Source organism: Panicum virgatum, chromosome 6N (genome assembly GCF_016808335.1).
Source record: "Panicum virgatum strain AP13 chromosome 6N, P.virgatum_v5, whole genome shotgun sequence".
NCBI lineage: Eukaryota > Viridiplantae > Streptophyta > Magnoliopsida > Poales > Poaceae > Panicum > Panicum virgatum.
Genome location: NC_053150.1, coordinates 42717265 through 42730245, shown reverse-complemented (window position 1 = coordinate 42730245; position 12981 = coordinate 42717265). Strand labels below are relative to the sequence as shown.

Here is a 12981-nt window from a genome sequence, read left to right as displayed (position 1 = left end):
GTGCCGGCAGACGAGGCGGAGCCGCCGTCAGGGGCACAGCGGGGTGCGCCGCAGGGTCTCCGAGAAGACGTCGGCGGGGAATGGGATGCCGTCCCAGACATCGCCCATTGCCGCCGCCGCGCGTCTTCGGGGTGTTTTGTTCTCCAATTCTCCAAATCTTCACCGATCCATCTGATTCGATACGATTTGTTCAAGATGTACTACCGAAAAAGGAAGGGAATAGCCACGCGACTCGGTGCTTACTAGACCTGTACTCCTCGGTTTGAAAGCTTCCATCATCGCGGGCCCTGCGACTACTCCGCAGGTCGCCACGGACTCAACGTTACACGAGCAGACGGGATGAGTATATACATGCTTGTGGTAGAGGCGACTCGCGTGATGGAAAGGCTCCGTCTTTTCCGCGTGGCGATCTGTGAGGCGATTCGTGAATCGTGAGGCGACTCGCGTGAACCCAGCCCTCTGCTGCAACTACAAATACGATTTTAGGAGACGCTGCAAAATGGACCTCACACAAAAAATGTCCGCCTCCGTTAATCCGAGACATTAACGGAGGCAGACATTTTTTATTAATGGAGGCGGACGCATATGACCGCCTCCGAAGATCGATTAACGGAGGCGGACATTTTAAAACAACCGTCTCGGAAAATCATCTATTTTCAGAGGCGGTCGCTTTAAGTTGTCCGCCTCCATAAAACAATTTTCGGAGGCGGACACTTATAAGGCCCGCCTCCGAAAAAGGCCTCGGGCCCAGCAGGCCCAACTTGGTCCAATGACCTTCAATACTATATATATATGAACAAAAAAACCTAACACTTCAATCCTCTTTCTCACCCCCTCTCTTTCTCTTCCTCTCCGAGCCCTGGCGGCCCATCGGTGCCTGCTCTCCGAGCCCTCTCTCCCTTGCTCTCTACCTGGCGACGCAGGCGCGTGGAGGTGGTGGTCGAGCGGAGGCTCCTCCGGCGGGGGCGCTGCCGGATCTGGCGCGGAGCAGGCTGCGGAGGGCAGCCGCACGCGGCGGCGTGCGGCAGCGCGCAGTGTGTCCGAGCGGCAACGACGACCAGGCACAGGCGAGTGGCGGCGCGGTGGCATGGACCAACGGCGCGGAAGCACGGTCGAGCGGGCGGTGCGCCGCGTGGCTTAGCAGCGATGACGGCCAGGTGACTGTGTGGAGGGCGGCGACGGCGCGCCCAGATGGGCTCAGCGGGCCCGTGATGGGCTGGCGCGGTGAGAAGCGGCTGGCGCAGATCCAGCGACGGGCACGGCGGATCCGGCGACGGGCACGGCGGATCTGGCGACGGCGGTAGGCGGCGCCCAGGATGGGCTCGGCGGGCTCGTGATGGGCTCGCCGGGCCTGTCTAGGGTTTTTTTTATTTTATTTTTTTCTGATTAACGGAGGCGGACATAAAACCGCCTCCATTAATCCCCGATTAACAGAAATCCAAAATAACCGCCTCCGAAATCGTATCTGTAGTAGTGTGCTAGATCACGTCGCCGTCCGACCTTGATCTAGCTGCATCGCCGTGGATAATCCGTCTACGGCGCCCACGCAAAACCATCGGAGACTCTCGTCTGCCGGCGGCCACTGCAAAATACACCGGTTAGCCAGTTCCGCGCCGGTGTCCACCAAACCCTAGAGCGCCGCTTAGGTTTTCTGGGCTTGGGTTTTCCTGTGAGCGATCGTTTTACGATCGGTGTCACCCTTTTTGCCGTGATCCTGACAATGGAAGGGATCGGGGGCTCTGGTATGCCTTCTGGACCCAGCGTTCCGATGGGGGACGAGGGGGTTGCAGATTTGCTGAAAAGGTTAAACCTGACAAGGGATGAGGGGGAGGTCGCTGCGATCAGCGACGACGAAGAAGAAGATGTGGAGGGGAAGGTGGAGTGTATGCTGTTGGGGAAGATCCTCACCCCATCAACACTCCATATTTCCACGATCAGAAGCGCGATGAAATCGGCTTGGGGCAATCCTTTTGGCTTCAAGATGCGATCGGTGGGAGAGAAGACTGAGAACCTGTTCATTGCTGAGTTTGGGGCGATGGCGGATAGACAGCGAGCCCTTGCTGGATCACCATGGATGGTGGGGCGTCATGCGGTAATTCTGCAGGCTTACGATGAGTCGCTTAAGCCCTCTGATGTTAGTTTCGACAAGATGGAGATTTGGGTGCGGATCCTTAATTTGCCGTTTGGTTGGATGAATGCACGACGGGGTGCGAGGGCGGCTGGGCTCATTGGTAAGGTGGTCAAGCTGGATGTTTATGGGGATGGTGAAGCTAGTGGACCTTTTCTCCGAGCTAGGGTGAAAATTGAGGCTGATAAGCCCTTGCGTCGAGGGGTGATGCTGAAAACAGATCGTAAGGCTAACCCAGATTGGTTTGATATTCAGTTTGAAAAGCTTCCATTCTTTTGCTTTTCGTGTGGTGTCATGGGACATCTGACCCTAGAATGTCCTAATCCTGCACCCCGGAACGCGTTGGGGAAGCTCCCGTATGAAGTGAAATTAAGGGCACCTGAAGAGAAGAGGAGAAAGCCTCTTAGCTTCGGGCAGGCAGCGGCTGAATCATATGGAAGCTCGTCGGCGCGGACTCCTCCATCAGGATCTCGCCAGAGTCCTGATGACCGCACTGACGATAAAAGAAATGCAAGGGATGTTGAGGATGGCGAGGAGATGATTTCTCCAGTGAAGACTAGTGGTTCAGATCCCTCTAAGAGGAATGCCACTCCTAAGGAACTAGTGGTGAATGATGAAGAAATGATGGAAAAGTCCGGGGCTAGGAAGAGGAAGTCGAAGGGGAGCAGCAGTAGCAACCCTGACACCAATCTCCCGGCTTTGGGGACGGGCGTGGTACCGGCGGGAATGGTTTCTGAACGGATCAATCAGCTTGGCAGTGCCTCGAGCCAAGGTGAGAAGACAACTGAGGCTCCAAAGAAGCAGAAAACTGCTTACAACAAAAATGCGCGATCGGCGGCGGCTGCGGGAGGCAGTCCCCGCCGGGCACAATGAATATCTTAAGCCTGAACTGCCGAGGCTGCGGGCAGTCCGAGGCAGTTCGTGAACTACGTCTCCTAGTTGAGACGTATAAGCCCGCATTGGTTTTCTTGATGGAGACGAAGCTGTCAAAGGATCGTACATTGGAGCTTCAGCGAGCACTAGGGTTCCCTAATGCGCATGTGGTTCCTGCGGTGGGGCTGAGTGGAGGTTTAGCACTTTTTTTGGAGGCGAGATGTTGTGGTGTTTGCACAAACAATGTCTCGGTCGCATATTGATGCCTTTATTTCGGGTGACGCCTTTGGTGGTAAACAATGGCGGTTCACTGGCTTTTATGGTGAACCAAGAAGGGAGATGCGAAAGAATAGTTGGTACCTGCTGCGATTTCTACGGGCACAATCTGACCTGCCATGGTTGTGTGCGGGGGACTTCAATGAGGTACTGTGAGCGGACGAGCATTTTGGTGTAAATGAGCGGGAGGCTTGGCAGATGGCTGGGTTCCAGGAGATGGCGACAGATTGTGGTTATCTCGATCTTGGATATTCTGGCCTTCCTTTTACCTGGGACAACCGGCAAGAGGGGGATGATAATGTCAAAGTTCGGCTTGATCGAGCTTTTGGAGACCATAGATTTATGGATGATCTGGGAGCATCGGTGGTGAAACATATCACGACCACTGCGTCAGACCATTCTGCGCTGCTGATCGAGGTGAAGAGGAATGAGCGCGGGAAGCGGGGGAGACGGAGGAAGTCCCGGTCTTTCTGTTATGAGCAGATGTGGCAACGTCGTGATGATTATGTGGACTTTGTAAATCGAGAATGGGATCCAAGCATAGGCGAGGGAGACTTGCTATCGTTGGCAGCCTCTCTTGAGGGCCTAAAAAGCTCACTACGTACTTGGGATAAAGATGTTTTTGGCTCTGTCCGAAAAAAGCTCACGACCCTGCGTGAGCAAATTGAACAGGAGCGAAATGCTACCTTGTACCAGGGTCCAACTGAACGGGAACGTGCTCTTATGGGAGAGCTCGCGGAAACTTTGGCAAGAGAAGAGGAGATGGAGAGACAGAGGTCACGTACTGAGTGGCTGAAGTCTGGTGATCGGAATACTGGCTTCTTTCAAGCCAAGGCCAAGGCGCGGGCGAGGGCTAACAGAATCTTGTCTCTCAAGAAACCTGATGGGTCGTGTGCTACTGAACAAGAGGAGATTGAGAGGGTAGCCAGTGAGTTTTACAAGGGCTGTTCACGGCCCAAGGAGAGCTTGATACGGGGCTGGTCTGTCAATACGTGCCGCGGAAAATTACAATGGAGATGGCAGATGGCTTGATGCAGGCCTATACAGCAGAAGAGGTGGAGCGGGCTCTTTTTCAGATGGGGCCATGCAAGGCGCCAGGGGAGGACGGCTTCACTGCCGGTTTCTTTCAAAAACACTGGGGGCTGGTGAAGGAGAAGGTAACTAATGCAGTTTTGGGCTTTTTGAATGGGGGTGAAATGCCCGAGGTTATTAATAGAACTATCTTAGTTTTGATTCCAAAGGTAGCAAACCCTCAAGAGATTACTCAATTTCGGCCCATATCTCTCTGCAATGTGATCTATAAGCTGTGTTATAAGGTGATGGCTAACCGGCTCTGAGTTTTTCTAGATGAGATCATCTCTGAGGAGCGAAGTGCCTTTGTCCCGGGGAGACTTATTACAGATAATGTGCTCATTGCCTATGAGTGCATCCATTATTTGCGAAACAAGAAGGGCAAGACAGGGGCTTGTGCAATTAAGCTTGATATGGCGAAAGCATATGATCGGGTGGAGTGGAATTATCTGTATGATATCATGATGGCCTTGGGTTTCCCGGCTGGTTGGTGTAATCTGGTGATGAGATGTATTACCTCTGTCAGCTTCTCAGTGAGGGTGAATGGAGTTCTCTCACCCTCTTTTAAACCGTCTCGTGGAATTCGCCAAGGAGATCCGATTTCACCCTATCTTTTTTTGTTATGTTCAGAAGGCCTAACAAGCATGTTGAAAGCAAGGGGCCCGCAGTACATCTCGAAAGGAATACGGGTCAGTTGCCGAACGCCGTGGATTTCCCATATACTCTTCGCTGACGATTGCCTGATCTTTACTCAAGCATCGGAGAGAGGAGCAGACAAGATTTCTGAAATCCTAGACATGTACAACAGGGGCTTGGGACAACTTGTGAACAAAGGAAAATCAGCGGTATTTTTCAGTGATAATTGTGATGATGAGGTGAAGCAGGTAATGCATGAAAGACTGGAAATACCTACTGAAGCGTTGGGGGAAAGATATCTAGGCCTGCCGACTGCAGTTGGGAAAGTGGCTGATGGTACTTTCAATTATGTCACTGATCGGATTAGGGGCATGGCGAATGGATGGAGAATCTGCTCAGTTGTGCTGGAAGAGAGGTTTTGCTCAAGGCGAATGCTCAGGCTGTTCCTACATACCCGATGAGTTGTTTTAAACTTCCTGCACCTATATGCAATAAAATGAGGACCTACATATCGAACTTTTGGTGGGGCAGCTCCATTGATAGTCACAAGATCCATTGGCAAAGATGGATAAAGCTAACCAGATCAAAGGGTAAGAGTGGTTTAGGTTTCAGGGATATGCCGCTGTTTAACCAAGCAATGCTGGGTAAGCAAGGTTGGCGGCTCTTAATGAGACCTCACTTTGTGCTAAGGTGCTGAAGGGAAAGTATTATGCAGATGGTGACTTCCTGAATGCAACCAAGAAAAGGAAAAGCTCGGAAACATGGCGAGCGATCCTATATGGCCGAGATTCTCTAGTGAAGGGTTTGATCAAGAGAGTGGGACCTGGAAACATCAACATATGGTCTGAAAATTGGCTTGGGCACTCAAGTCAGAGACGGCCTTTAACTCGAAGGGAGAACCTAGATCTTGAATATGTACATCAGTTATTTATACCAGGCACAAGAGTTTGGGATGAACAATTGGTGAGGAATTCTTTTGCTGTGTTGGACGCGGAAGAAATTCTTAAGCTAAAACCTGGCTCTCGCATGACTGATGATGTGCTTGCATGGGCTCCTGAGCGGAATGGGGTTTATTCAGTCCGATCCTGCTACATGATGTTGAAGGAAGAGAGTGACCAAAAGGAAGCTGCAGCTGAAAATGAAGCGGGGTCATCTGACATGAACCATTGGTGGAAGAAGTCGTGGAAGCTTAAGATTCCACCGATTCGTATCTTTTGGTGGAGAGCAATGAACAATTTTATTCCATCAAAAGGTGAATTGAAGAGGAGACATGTGTCACAGGAGGACCATTGTGAGACTTGTGGAGAACCGGGGGAGACCTTGTTTCATGTGGCCTTCAAATGTAGTTTTGCACTTCGGTTTTGGCAGGCTGCAAAGGAAGTCACATGATGCAAACTTCCAGTTCTGCACCCGGCCACGTGGACATGGGAATTGTTGCCTGGGGAGGGATTTTCGGAGGAGGACACGGCCCTAGTCATATGTGGAGTGTGGTCGCTATGGTCAGGCCGTAATGCGCGAAGGCATGGAAAAGAGAAATGGAATTCTTTGGCAGCGATTAAGCATGTTGCGTCGATGGTTGAGGATCTATTATGCATTGACTTGGGAGCTAAAGATAGACCAGCTCGGGAGAGACAGAAATGGAAGAAGCCAGACCCCGGTTGGTACAAGGTGAATACAGATGCTGCCTTCCAAGCGAACTCGTCTACTGGTTCAGGAGGTGCGGTGATCAGGGATGCCGATGGAGTGCTAATAGCAGGTGCTGCACAGAGATACATGCACCTTGCTGATGCCCAGACAGCCAAGGCGCTGGCGGCCAGAGATGGATTGGTTTTGGCTGCTTCGCGAGGATGTGAAAGAGCAATCTTGGATATGGATAATCTCTCTCTTTTTAACATGTTGCAATCCGAGATGGGCGAGCGAAGTGTGATGGCTGGCCTATGGCAAGAAATCAGAGAGCTTAGTAGGATTTTTGTGGCTTTCAAATTATCTTTTGTGTACCGGGAGGGCAACGAGGCGGCTCACGTATGTGCGAGTCTAGCCTCGGAGGCCAACCCGAATGAGTTGTGGCTAACTGTCTCCCCCCCCCCCCCCCCCCGATTGATAAGGGTGGTGGAGACAGATTGTAATCCTGCTGTTGCTTAATGAAGCTCTCATGATTGGCTCAAAAAAAAAATACATGCTTGGGGTTGGGGGATAAGATCGAACAAGCAGATATTGAAGGTCAAAGCTACGTAGTTTGGGACTGTCGATGTTATAAGGTAAAACAATTGCTACAGGTTTGTGACTGACCCCTATTTAGTTCCGCAACTAGTTTTATCGCTACAATAAATTCAATATTTGATACGAATTATAAGTGTTACTCCCTCCTTCCGGCTTTCTTAGGCGCTTCACGGTTTTGCACTTTTCTGTATTTGTAGGGCGCGCCTCCCTTTGATGTGCATAAGTGATAAAACCCATTACATTTCTTTTAGATAATGATAAAACCCATTACATAACCCCTAAGCGAGTTTACGAGATGAATCTATTAAACCTAATTAGGTCATGATTAGATAATGACGTGCTACAATAAACAATCTTTAATGACGATTAATTAGGCTTAATAGATTTGTCTCATGATTTCACGTTCATCTGTGTAATTAGTTGTATAATTAGATCATATTTAGCCTTCCTAATCTTTGATTTATAATTGCTAAATTTCACAAACTATCTCCAAGACCCTAACTCCAAGTGTTTGGATTTCAGGGGCTAAAGTTTGGCCTTGTCACATCAAATGTTTAGATGCCGATTAGGAGGACTAAACATGATATTATTGTAAAACTAATTGCATAACCCCTAGGCTAATTTGCAAGACGAGTCTATTAAGTCTAATTAATCCATAATTAGCACATATTTATTGTAACATCACATTGGCTAATCATGGATTAATTAGGCTCATTAGATTCATCTCGTAAATTAGCCTAGGGGTTATGAAATGAGTTTTGTCATTAATCTATATTTAATATTTCTAATTAGCATCAAAACATTCGATATGACAGGGTCAAATTCAGCAGTACGAAATAGATTCGTCAGACCGTATGATCCAAAGCCATGCCCCAGCAGCGAATAAGAATAGCCGCTGCGTTGGGCTGGCAGGCATGAGGTCAATGATGGCACAGTGGCAGTAGGCCATGGAGGAGAATAGCGACAGGTGGGCCATCCGACGCCCAACCTGGGCATGGGTCAGACAGTCAGAGAGCTACTCTTTTAGATCCAAGTCTACGATAAACGACTGGAACGACTTTATAAGAATGGTAGTTCCAAGTGAAGTGCTATTTTCCGGCGACTGAAAAACATCTGTACAAATCCAAAAATTTCAGTCCCAGTCCAATAGGAACCATCTTGTGCGGATAGATTTGACAGTTGTCCGGAATGCCTGCACCCGACATGAATCGCCTCAATTTGTTCAGACATCACATCCAGAGAAATCGGAAACTAACAAACCAATATCAACAAACTTCCCCCACCGTACAAGAATCCCAAATTCACATGGCATGTCATCTGTTTCATAAAGGGATGACTGCGATGCGAATTCACCATACAATACAGGAGCATCCTGAGCTGTTCTGATCATGAGAGAAGATAAAAAACAATGAAACAACACCTGCAAGAGATGTTTTGCAGGTTTTGTAGGGATTGGATCGAAGAACCATGCCAGGAGCTCCAGTTTTTCTCCAGATGAAGCTGAATTCTCAAGAGAGAATCAGCCAGAAAGAATTAGCTGACTTTCCCAATGCTGGATGCATCAGATCTACAGACATCACCACGACAAAGTGGACAAACCCTAGAAAGACAGACAAATTCATATCAGCAGAAAGTCTTTACCACCTAAGGTTTTTTAGGAACTCCCGAGTAAAAAAAATTCTGATATGAAATTTATGGCCAGCTAAGTCTTAAGTTCAGTGAACAAGATGTTCCCATGAAGATATCGATATCTAAAACATTAATGTCAGCCTGTCAGGTTACGCTACTTAAATTTGAGGTCCGGTGGAGATCAAGATAATTTTAAAAGGAAGACATCTGTAATTAATAAGATCAAGTGAGAATTTTAACAGAACAGACACAAATGTTTAAGCATCTTAGTCTTTTCTGATAAAATCATATCTGAGTCCACGAATTGCTTGTGGCTCAAAAATTTGAGGGATCCCAAAATAACAAAACATTTGGCAATTCAGGACTAGACATGGTTAACCACTAGGGGGAAAAACACACACATCAATGGCTTGCTGCCTTATAATGCCAATCATATATGTCAGTCTAATCTGGAAGCAGAACAATGATGATATTCGGTAGTAATCCATCTTAGCTAAATGTCGATCTGGCAGTAAATGGCAAATTTTGGGAGTGTCAATAAAATCCAGGTTAATGATTTAATTTTGAACCAAATATAGTCCAGATAATTTTCAAGAAACTAACTTTACAATTACAAAGAATATATGTTTTTCGTTAAATAATGTCATAAAGAACATAAAGGATACCTACAGACTACAGAGCTGTCATGTTAAGGATATAATCGAAGCATGTTGATTCTGCAATTATTATGATACAATTAAAAAGATTCACAGAGCTGTAACATGGATTAGAAACATCATCTTTTTTTTTAAAAAAAAAAGGACATAAAGATCGTTTATGGAAAAAGGAAGAAAAGCATACCTGTGAATCTCTTTTAGCCATTTATCTACACATGTTAGATGAAATTCATGATTACATGGAAGTATACGGACACAGTCTCCCTCCTCATATTCAACAAGGCAAATATAGCATCTGCATTGAAGAGGCGAATGAGATGTTGCACAATAATACATGGTCACAAGGTTAAAGGACAAGTACAGTGACATATAATATCAAGTCCCACTCATAAAACATACATGTGCTAGACAACTGGAAATGAACTACCAACTTAAATGGCAACTGTAGAGACCACATGCCCATTGCAAAACTTTTCATGGATGCCTTAAAATCGAATGTAGCTGGACTTTATGGGCAAATATCAGTAGCTTTAAGTATTAAATTTCAATCATGTGTAAGGATATCACGTTTACTAGAGCAAAAGGTACAACTAGTTCTGTTTATGAAAAAGTGAAACACATGGCTAAAGCTGTTTAAAATTCATACATACAAGAACAAAATTCAAACATCATTCTAAACAAGTCTGATAATGTCTTACTGTGCATCCTCCTCAGTTCGATATTTCAATGGCTTTCTATAAACCTTCACAGGAAGACACTCAACAACCTCCCTTGGAGCAGGAACTGATCCAATTGAAGAAAAAGATGGTCTTGATGATGATAATGCAGTAGACTGCTGGTGGATTTCATCCAGAACCTGAAAGCCATAAAAGTATCTAAGCAAGTTAGCATCTTTCTCCAGTCAAGAATAGAACTAACCAGAAATACTCGCATATACCTCAAAAAGTGCTTCTGCTAACATAACAATTCTTGATATGCTAGCCCTTGTGCTAGTTTCTTCATCAGGATTACCAGGTGGGCCGCTTGTTCGGCAGTTACAATTTCCAGTTCTATGCTGACCAGATAGTATGCAGGACCTCTCATGACCAGATAAATTTTCAAACCTGCTGCCCAATCTTTGGAGAGCTCTGACCTGCTAAGATAGCAAAAGTTATATAATATGCAGAGGTAACAAGCAAGGTCGGAAATAGTTGAACTCCAGGTCACCTGGGATCGTATCCTTCTCCTCCTTTCAAGAAAAGCTGATCTGCGCTCCAGTAGATCCCGATTACTTGCCTCTCTCAGGGTCTCGGAGCTAGAATTGTACGCGCTGTTGGTTGAACGATCAGATCGCAATTCTGAACTTCTATCTGAATTAGTCCTTTGCATTATTGCTGAATCCTGCCTAGCACTACCATTTCCTGATGGCCACACTGCCCTATCATAAAGAAGGGAAGGAGTGAATAGCCCATCAGAGAACGTAGTTCTCCTGAGAACTCTGTCACGAAGCCGTCCAACGCTTAATGTTCGGCTAAATCGAACACTGCCTTCGAAAGGCTCCTGGGATCCTGTCCTCCTATAGGAGTTTCTCAAGCTAGCATCTTCAGATTCTAGCAGATTTCTCCTAGCCTGACGAGCTGCTCTAGCTTGTGCTGTGACACTATCTCTAAGCATATCCAGAGTCGAATCAATCCCAGCAGTCAGTGCAGAACCTTGTTGGGAGATAATTGCATCAGAAGAGATGTTCACCCCTTCATGGCTTTCACCTGGTGTAGCTGAAGCAGATAGGCCAGATGAAAGAATAGAGCAGGCTACTGATGATCCCAAGCTGACGGCCCTACTCAACCCAAAGTTGGCACCGAAACGTGGCCTTGACCTGTCAGAAGGATTTGGCAATTGACTGGCCACAGCTCCCAATGTGCTGGTGGCAGCAGCATTCTGCAGCACATCATCATCTTGGTCTCTCTCGCTATCTGATGAAGGCGCTGATGTCCCTTCACCTGGGCGAGATTTAGGCACCGTGAAAGCATCTTCATCGGACTTTGCAGAGTGAGCAACTGAAGGAAGGTTTGTAGTCTCCCCTTGCTTGTTAGACTGGAAAGGTACACAAATGCATAAATTAATTAGGGAATTGCCCTTAACTATAACAGCAAAACAAGACAGGAATTAAGAAAGAAGTTGACAATCCAACAAAGTAACCTATCTAGTTCCAACAAGTTGCATCATTCATTCATAAACCATAGTGCATTTTAGTGCATCACATACAAAAAGTTTAAATTCGTAAACTTCCAGGTCGCCAACTATTCTGATATATGACATATTCTGAACCAAACAGTCCATCAAAGAGGAACAGTAATTGACGGGGAGGAACTTTTGTGACACATTGAACTAATCAGAATTGACTTATTCCATAAAAATGTTCGGAATTCAGTTTTTGAAATTTGAAACCAAAACAGAAGGCACTGAACAATCCCAATCCCACAGAAATGCTCGCTCACAGACGGAGACTCGTTGCTCGATTCACGAAGCAATAAATTCGCGACGACGAGATCTACCACATATCCGCATTCCATTTACGGAAACGCCCTTCCCTCACCCCGATTCATGACGCGTTTACCAGCCGCGCGGATTCGCAGCTTTGGGTTTTTAACCACCAACAACAAAACAACGCAAACGAATCGAGGATGCCGGGAGTCGCCCTCACCTCAACTGCCGGTGGCGGGGAAGCGTCGCCGTCGCCCGGCGTCGTGGAGCCGCGGAAGCAGGAGGAGCTTGGCAGCAGGCTCCTCGCCCGCCGCCCCTTCACGCTCCCATTCCCCCTATTAACCTCGCCGCCAGCCTCCGATGCCGCCGAGGACGACGACGAGGATGAAGAGGAGGTGGGCTTGCTGCTCCCAGATCCCATCACGCACCAGCCTGCACCCTCCTCACCGCACCTTACAGATCCACGGATCGACCCGGAGCGCCCGCCATTGCCCGGCCACAACGCCTCACTCCCCCGAGACGGCGCCTGGGTGCGGGTGGCCGCGTGCGCGACGCCTCGGTGGGCGCGAACGGGGACCTCGGCCGCTGTAGCCGCTGCCTCCCTCCTCCCACCGCTTCAGACGCTAGCGTAGCTTGCCTACAAGATGACAGATGAGAGGAGAGAGAGATTGGAGTGGTTCGGTAAAATTTTGATTCGATTGGAGTAGAGCTTGATTGAATGGTTAATAATGGCGTCCCCTACTATTGCCTTGTGGAGTTTTTTTTTTTTTGAACGAATTGCCTTGTGGAGTTGAGTGCGAACGATGAGTGTGCAATAATGCGACGCCTCGTTCGCCGCGGTAGACCCTTCGCTTCTTGAATTAAAGAATTCTCGTTCCCATTTTTTTTCTTAGTGACAGAGCGACAGAGCGTTGCAATAGGATATTCCTATAAAAAAAACGTCATAAGAAATTCCTGTATATGCAGGAGAATTACTAAGACACTTCCTTCTGTTAGAGCTGGTCACATCAAGATTGCAATGTTCAATGA

General features: G+C 47.5%; 2 protein-coding genes across 2 annotated transcripts; one reads left to right on the top strand and one right to left on the bottom strand.

The window, feature by feature from the left end:
• Window positions 1-1768: 1768 nt before the first annotated feature.
• Window positions 1769-3001, top strand: LOC120678182. The gene has a single exon (XM_039959334.1). The coding sequence runs from the start codon at window positions 1769-1771 to the stop codon at window positions 2999-3001; it is 1233 nt and encodes a 410-aa protein (XP_039815268.1).
• Window positions 3002-8383: 5382 nt separating this feature from the next.
• Window positions 8384-12772, bottom strand: LOC120679317 (E3 ubiquitin-protein ligase RLIM-like). The gene is made up of 6 exons (XM_039960877.1): window positions 12173-12772; window positions 10696-11562; window positions 10427-10621; window positions 10188-10345; window positions 9674-9784; window positions 8384-8804 (listed from the first exon to the last, which is right to left on the bottom strand). Exons 1-6 carry the CDS (start codon window positions 12371-12373, stop codon window positions 8738-8740), a joined length of 1599 nt encoding a protein of 532 aa, XP_039816811.1. The 5' UTR covers window positions 12374-12772; the 3' UTR covers window positions 8384-8737.
• Window positions 12773-12981: the final 209 nt, after the last annotated feature.

Bases quoted from the DNA above. Each gene is read 5' to 3' on its own strand.
- LOC120679317 (XM_039960877.1), bottom strand. From the start codon at position 12,373: ATGGGATCTGGGAGCAGCAAGCCCACCTCCTCTTCATCCTCGTCGTCG. The intron at 10,622-10,695 runs GTGACCTGGAGT...CTATCTTAGCAG, and splicing joins GGAGAAGGATACGATCCCAG to GTCAGAGCTCTCCAAAGATT. The intron at 10,346-10,426 runs GTATATGCGAGT...TATGGCTTTCAG, and splicing joins TAGCAGAAGCACTTTTTGAG to GTTCTGGATGAAATCCACCA.
- LOC120678182 (XM_039959334.1), top strand. From the start codon at position 1,769: ATGGGGGACGAGGGGGTTGCAGATTTGCTGAAAAGGTTAAACCTGACA.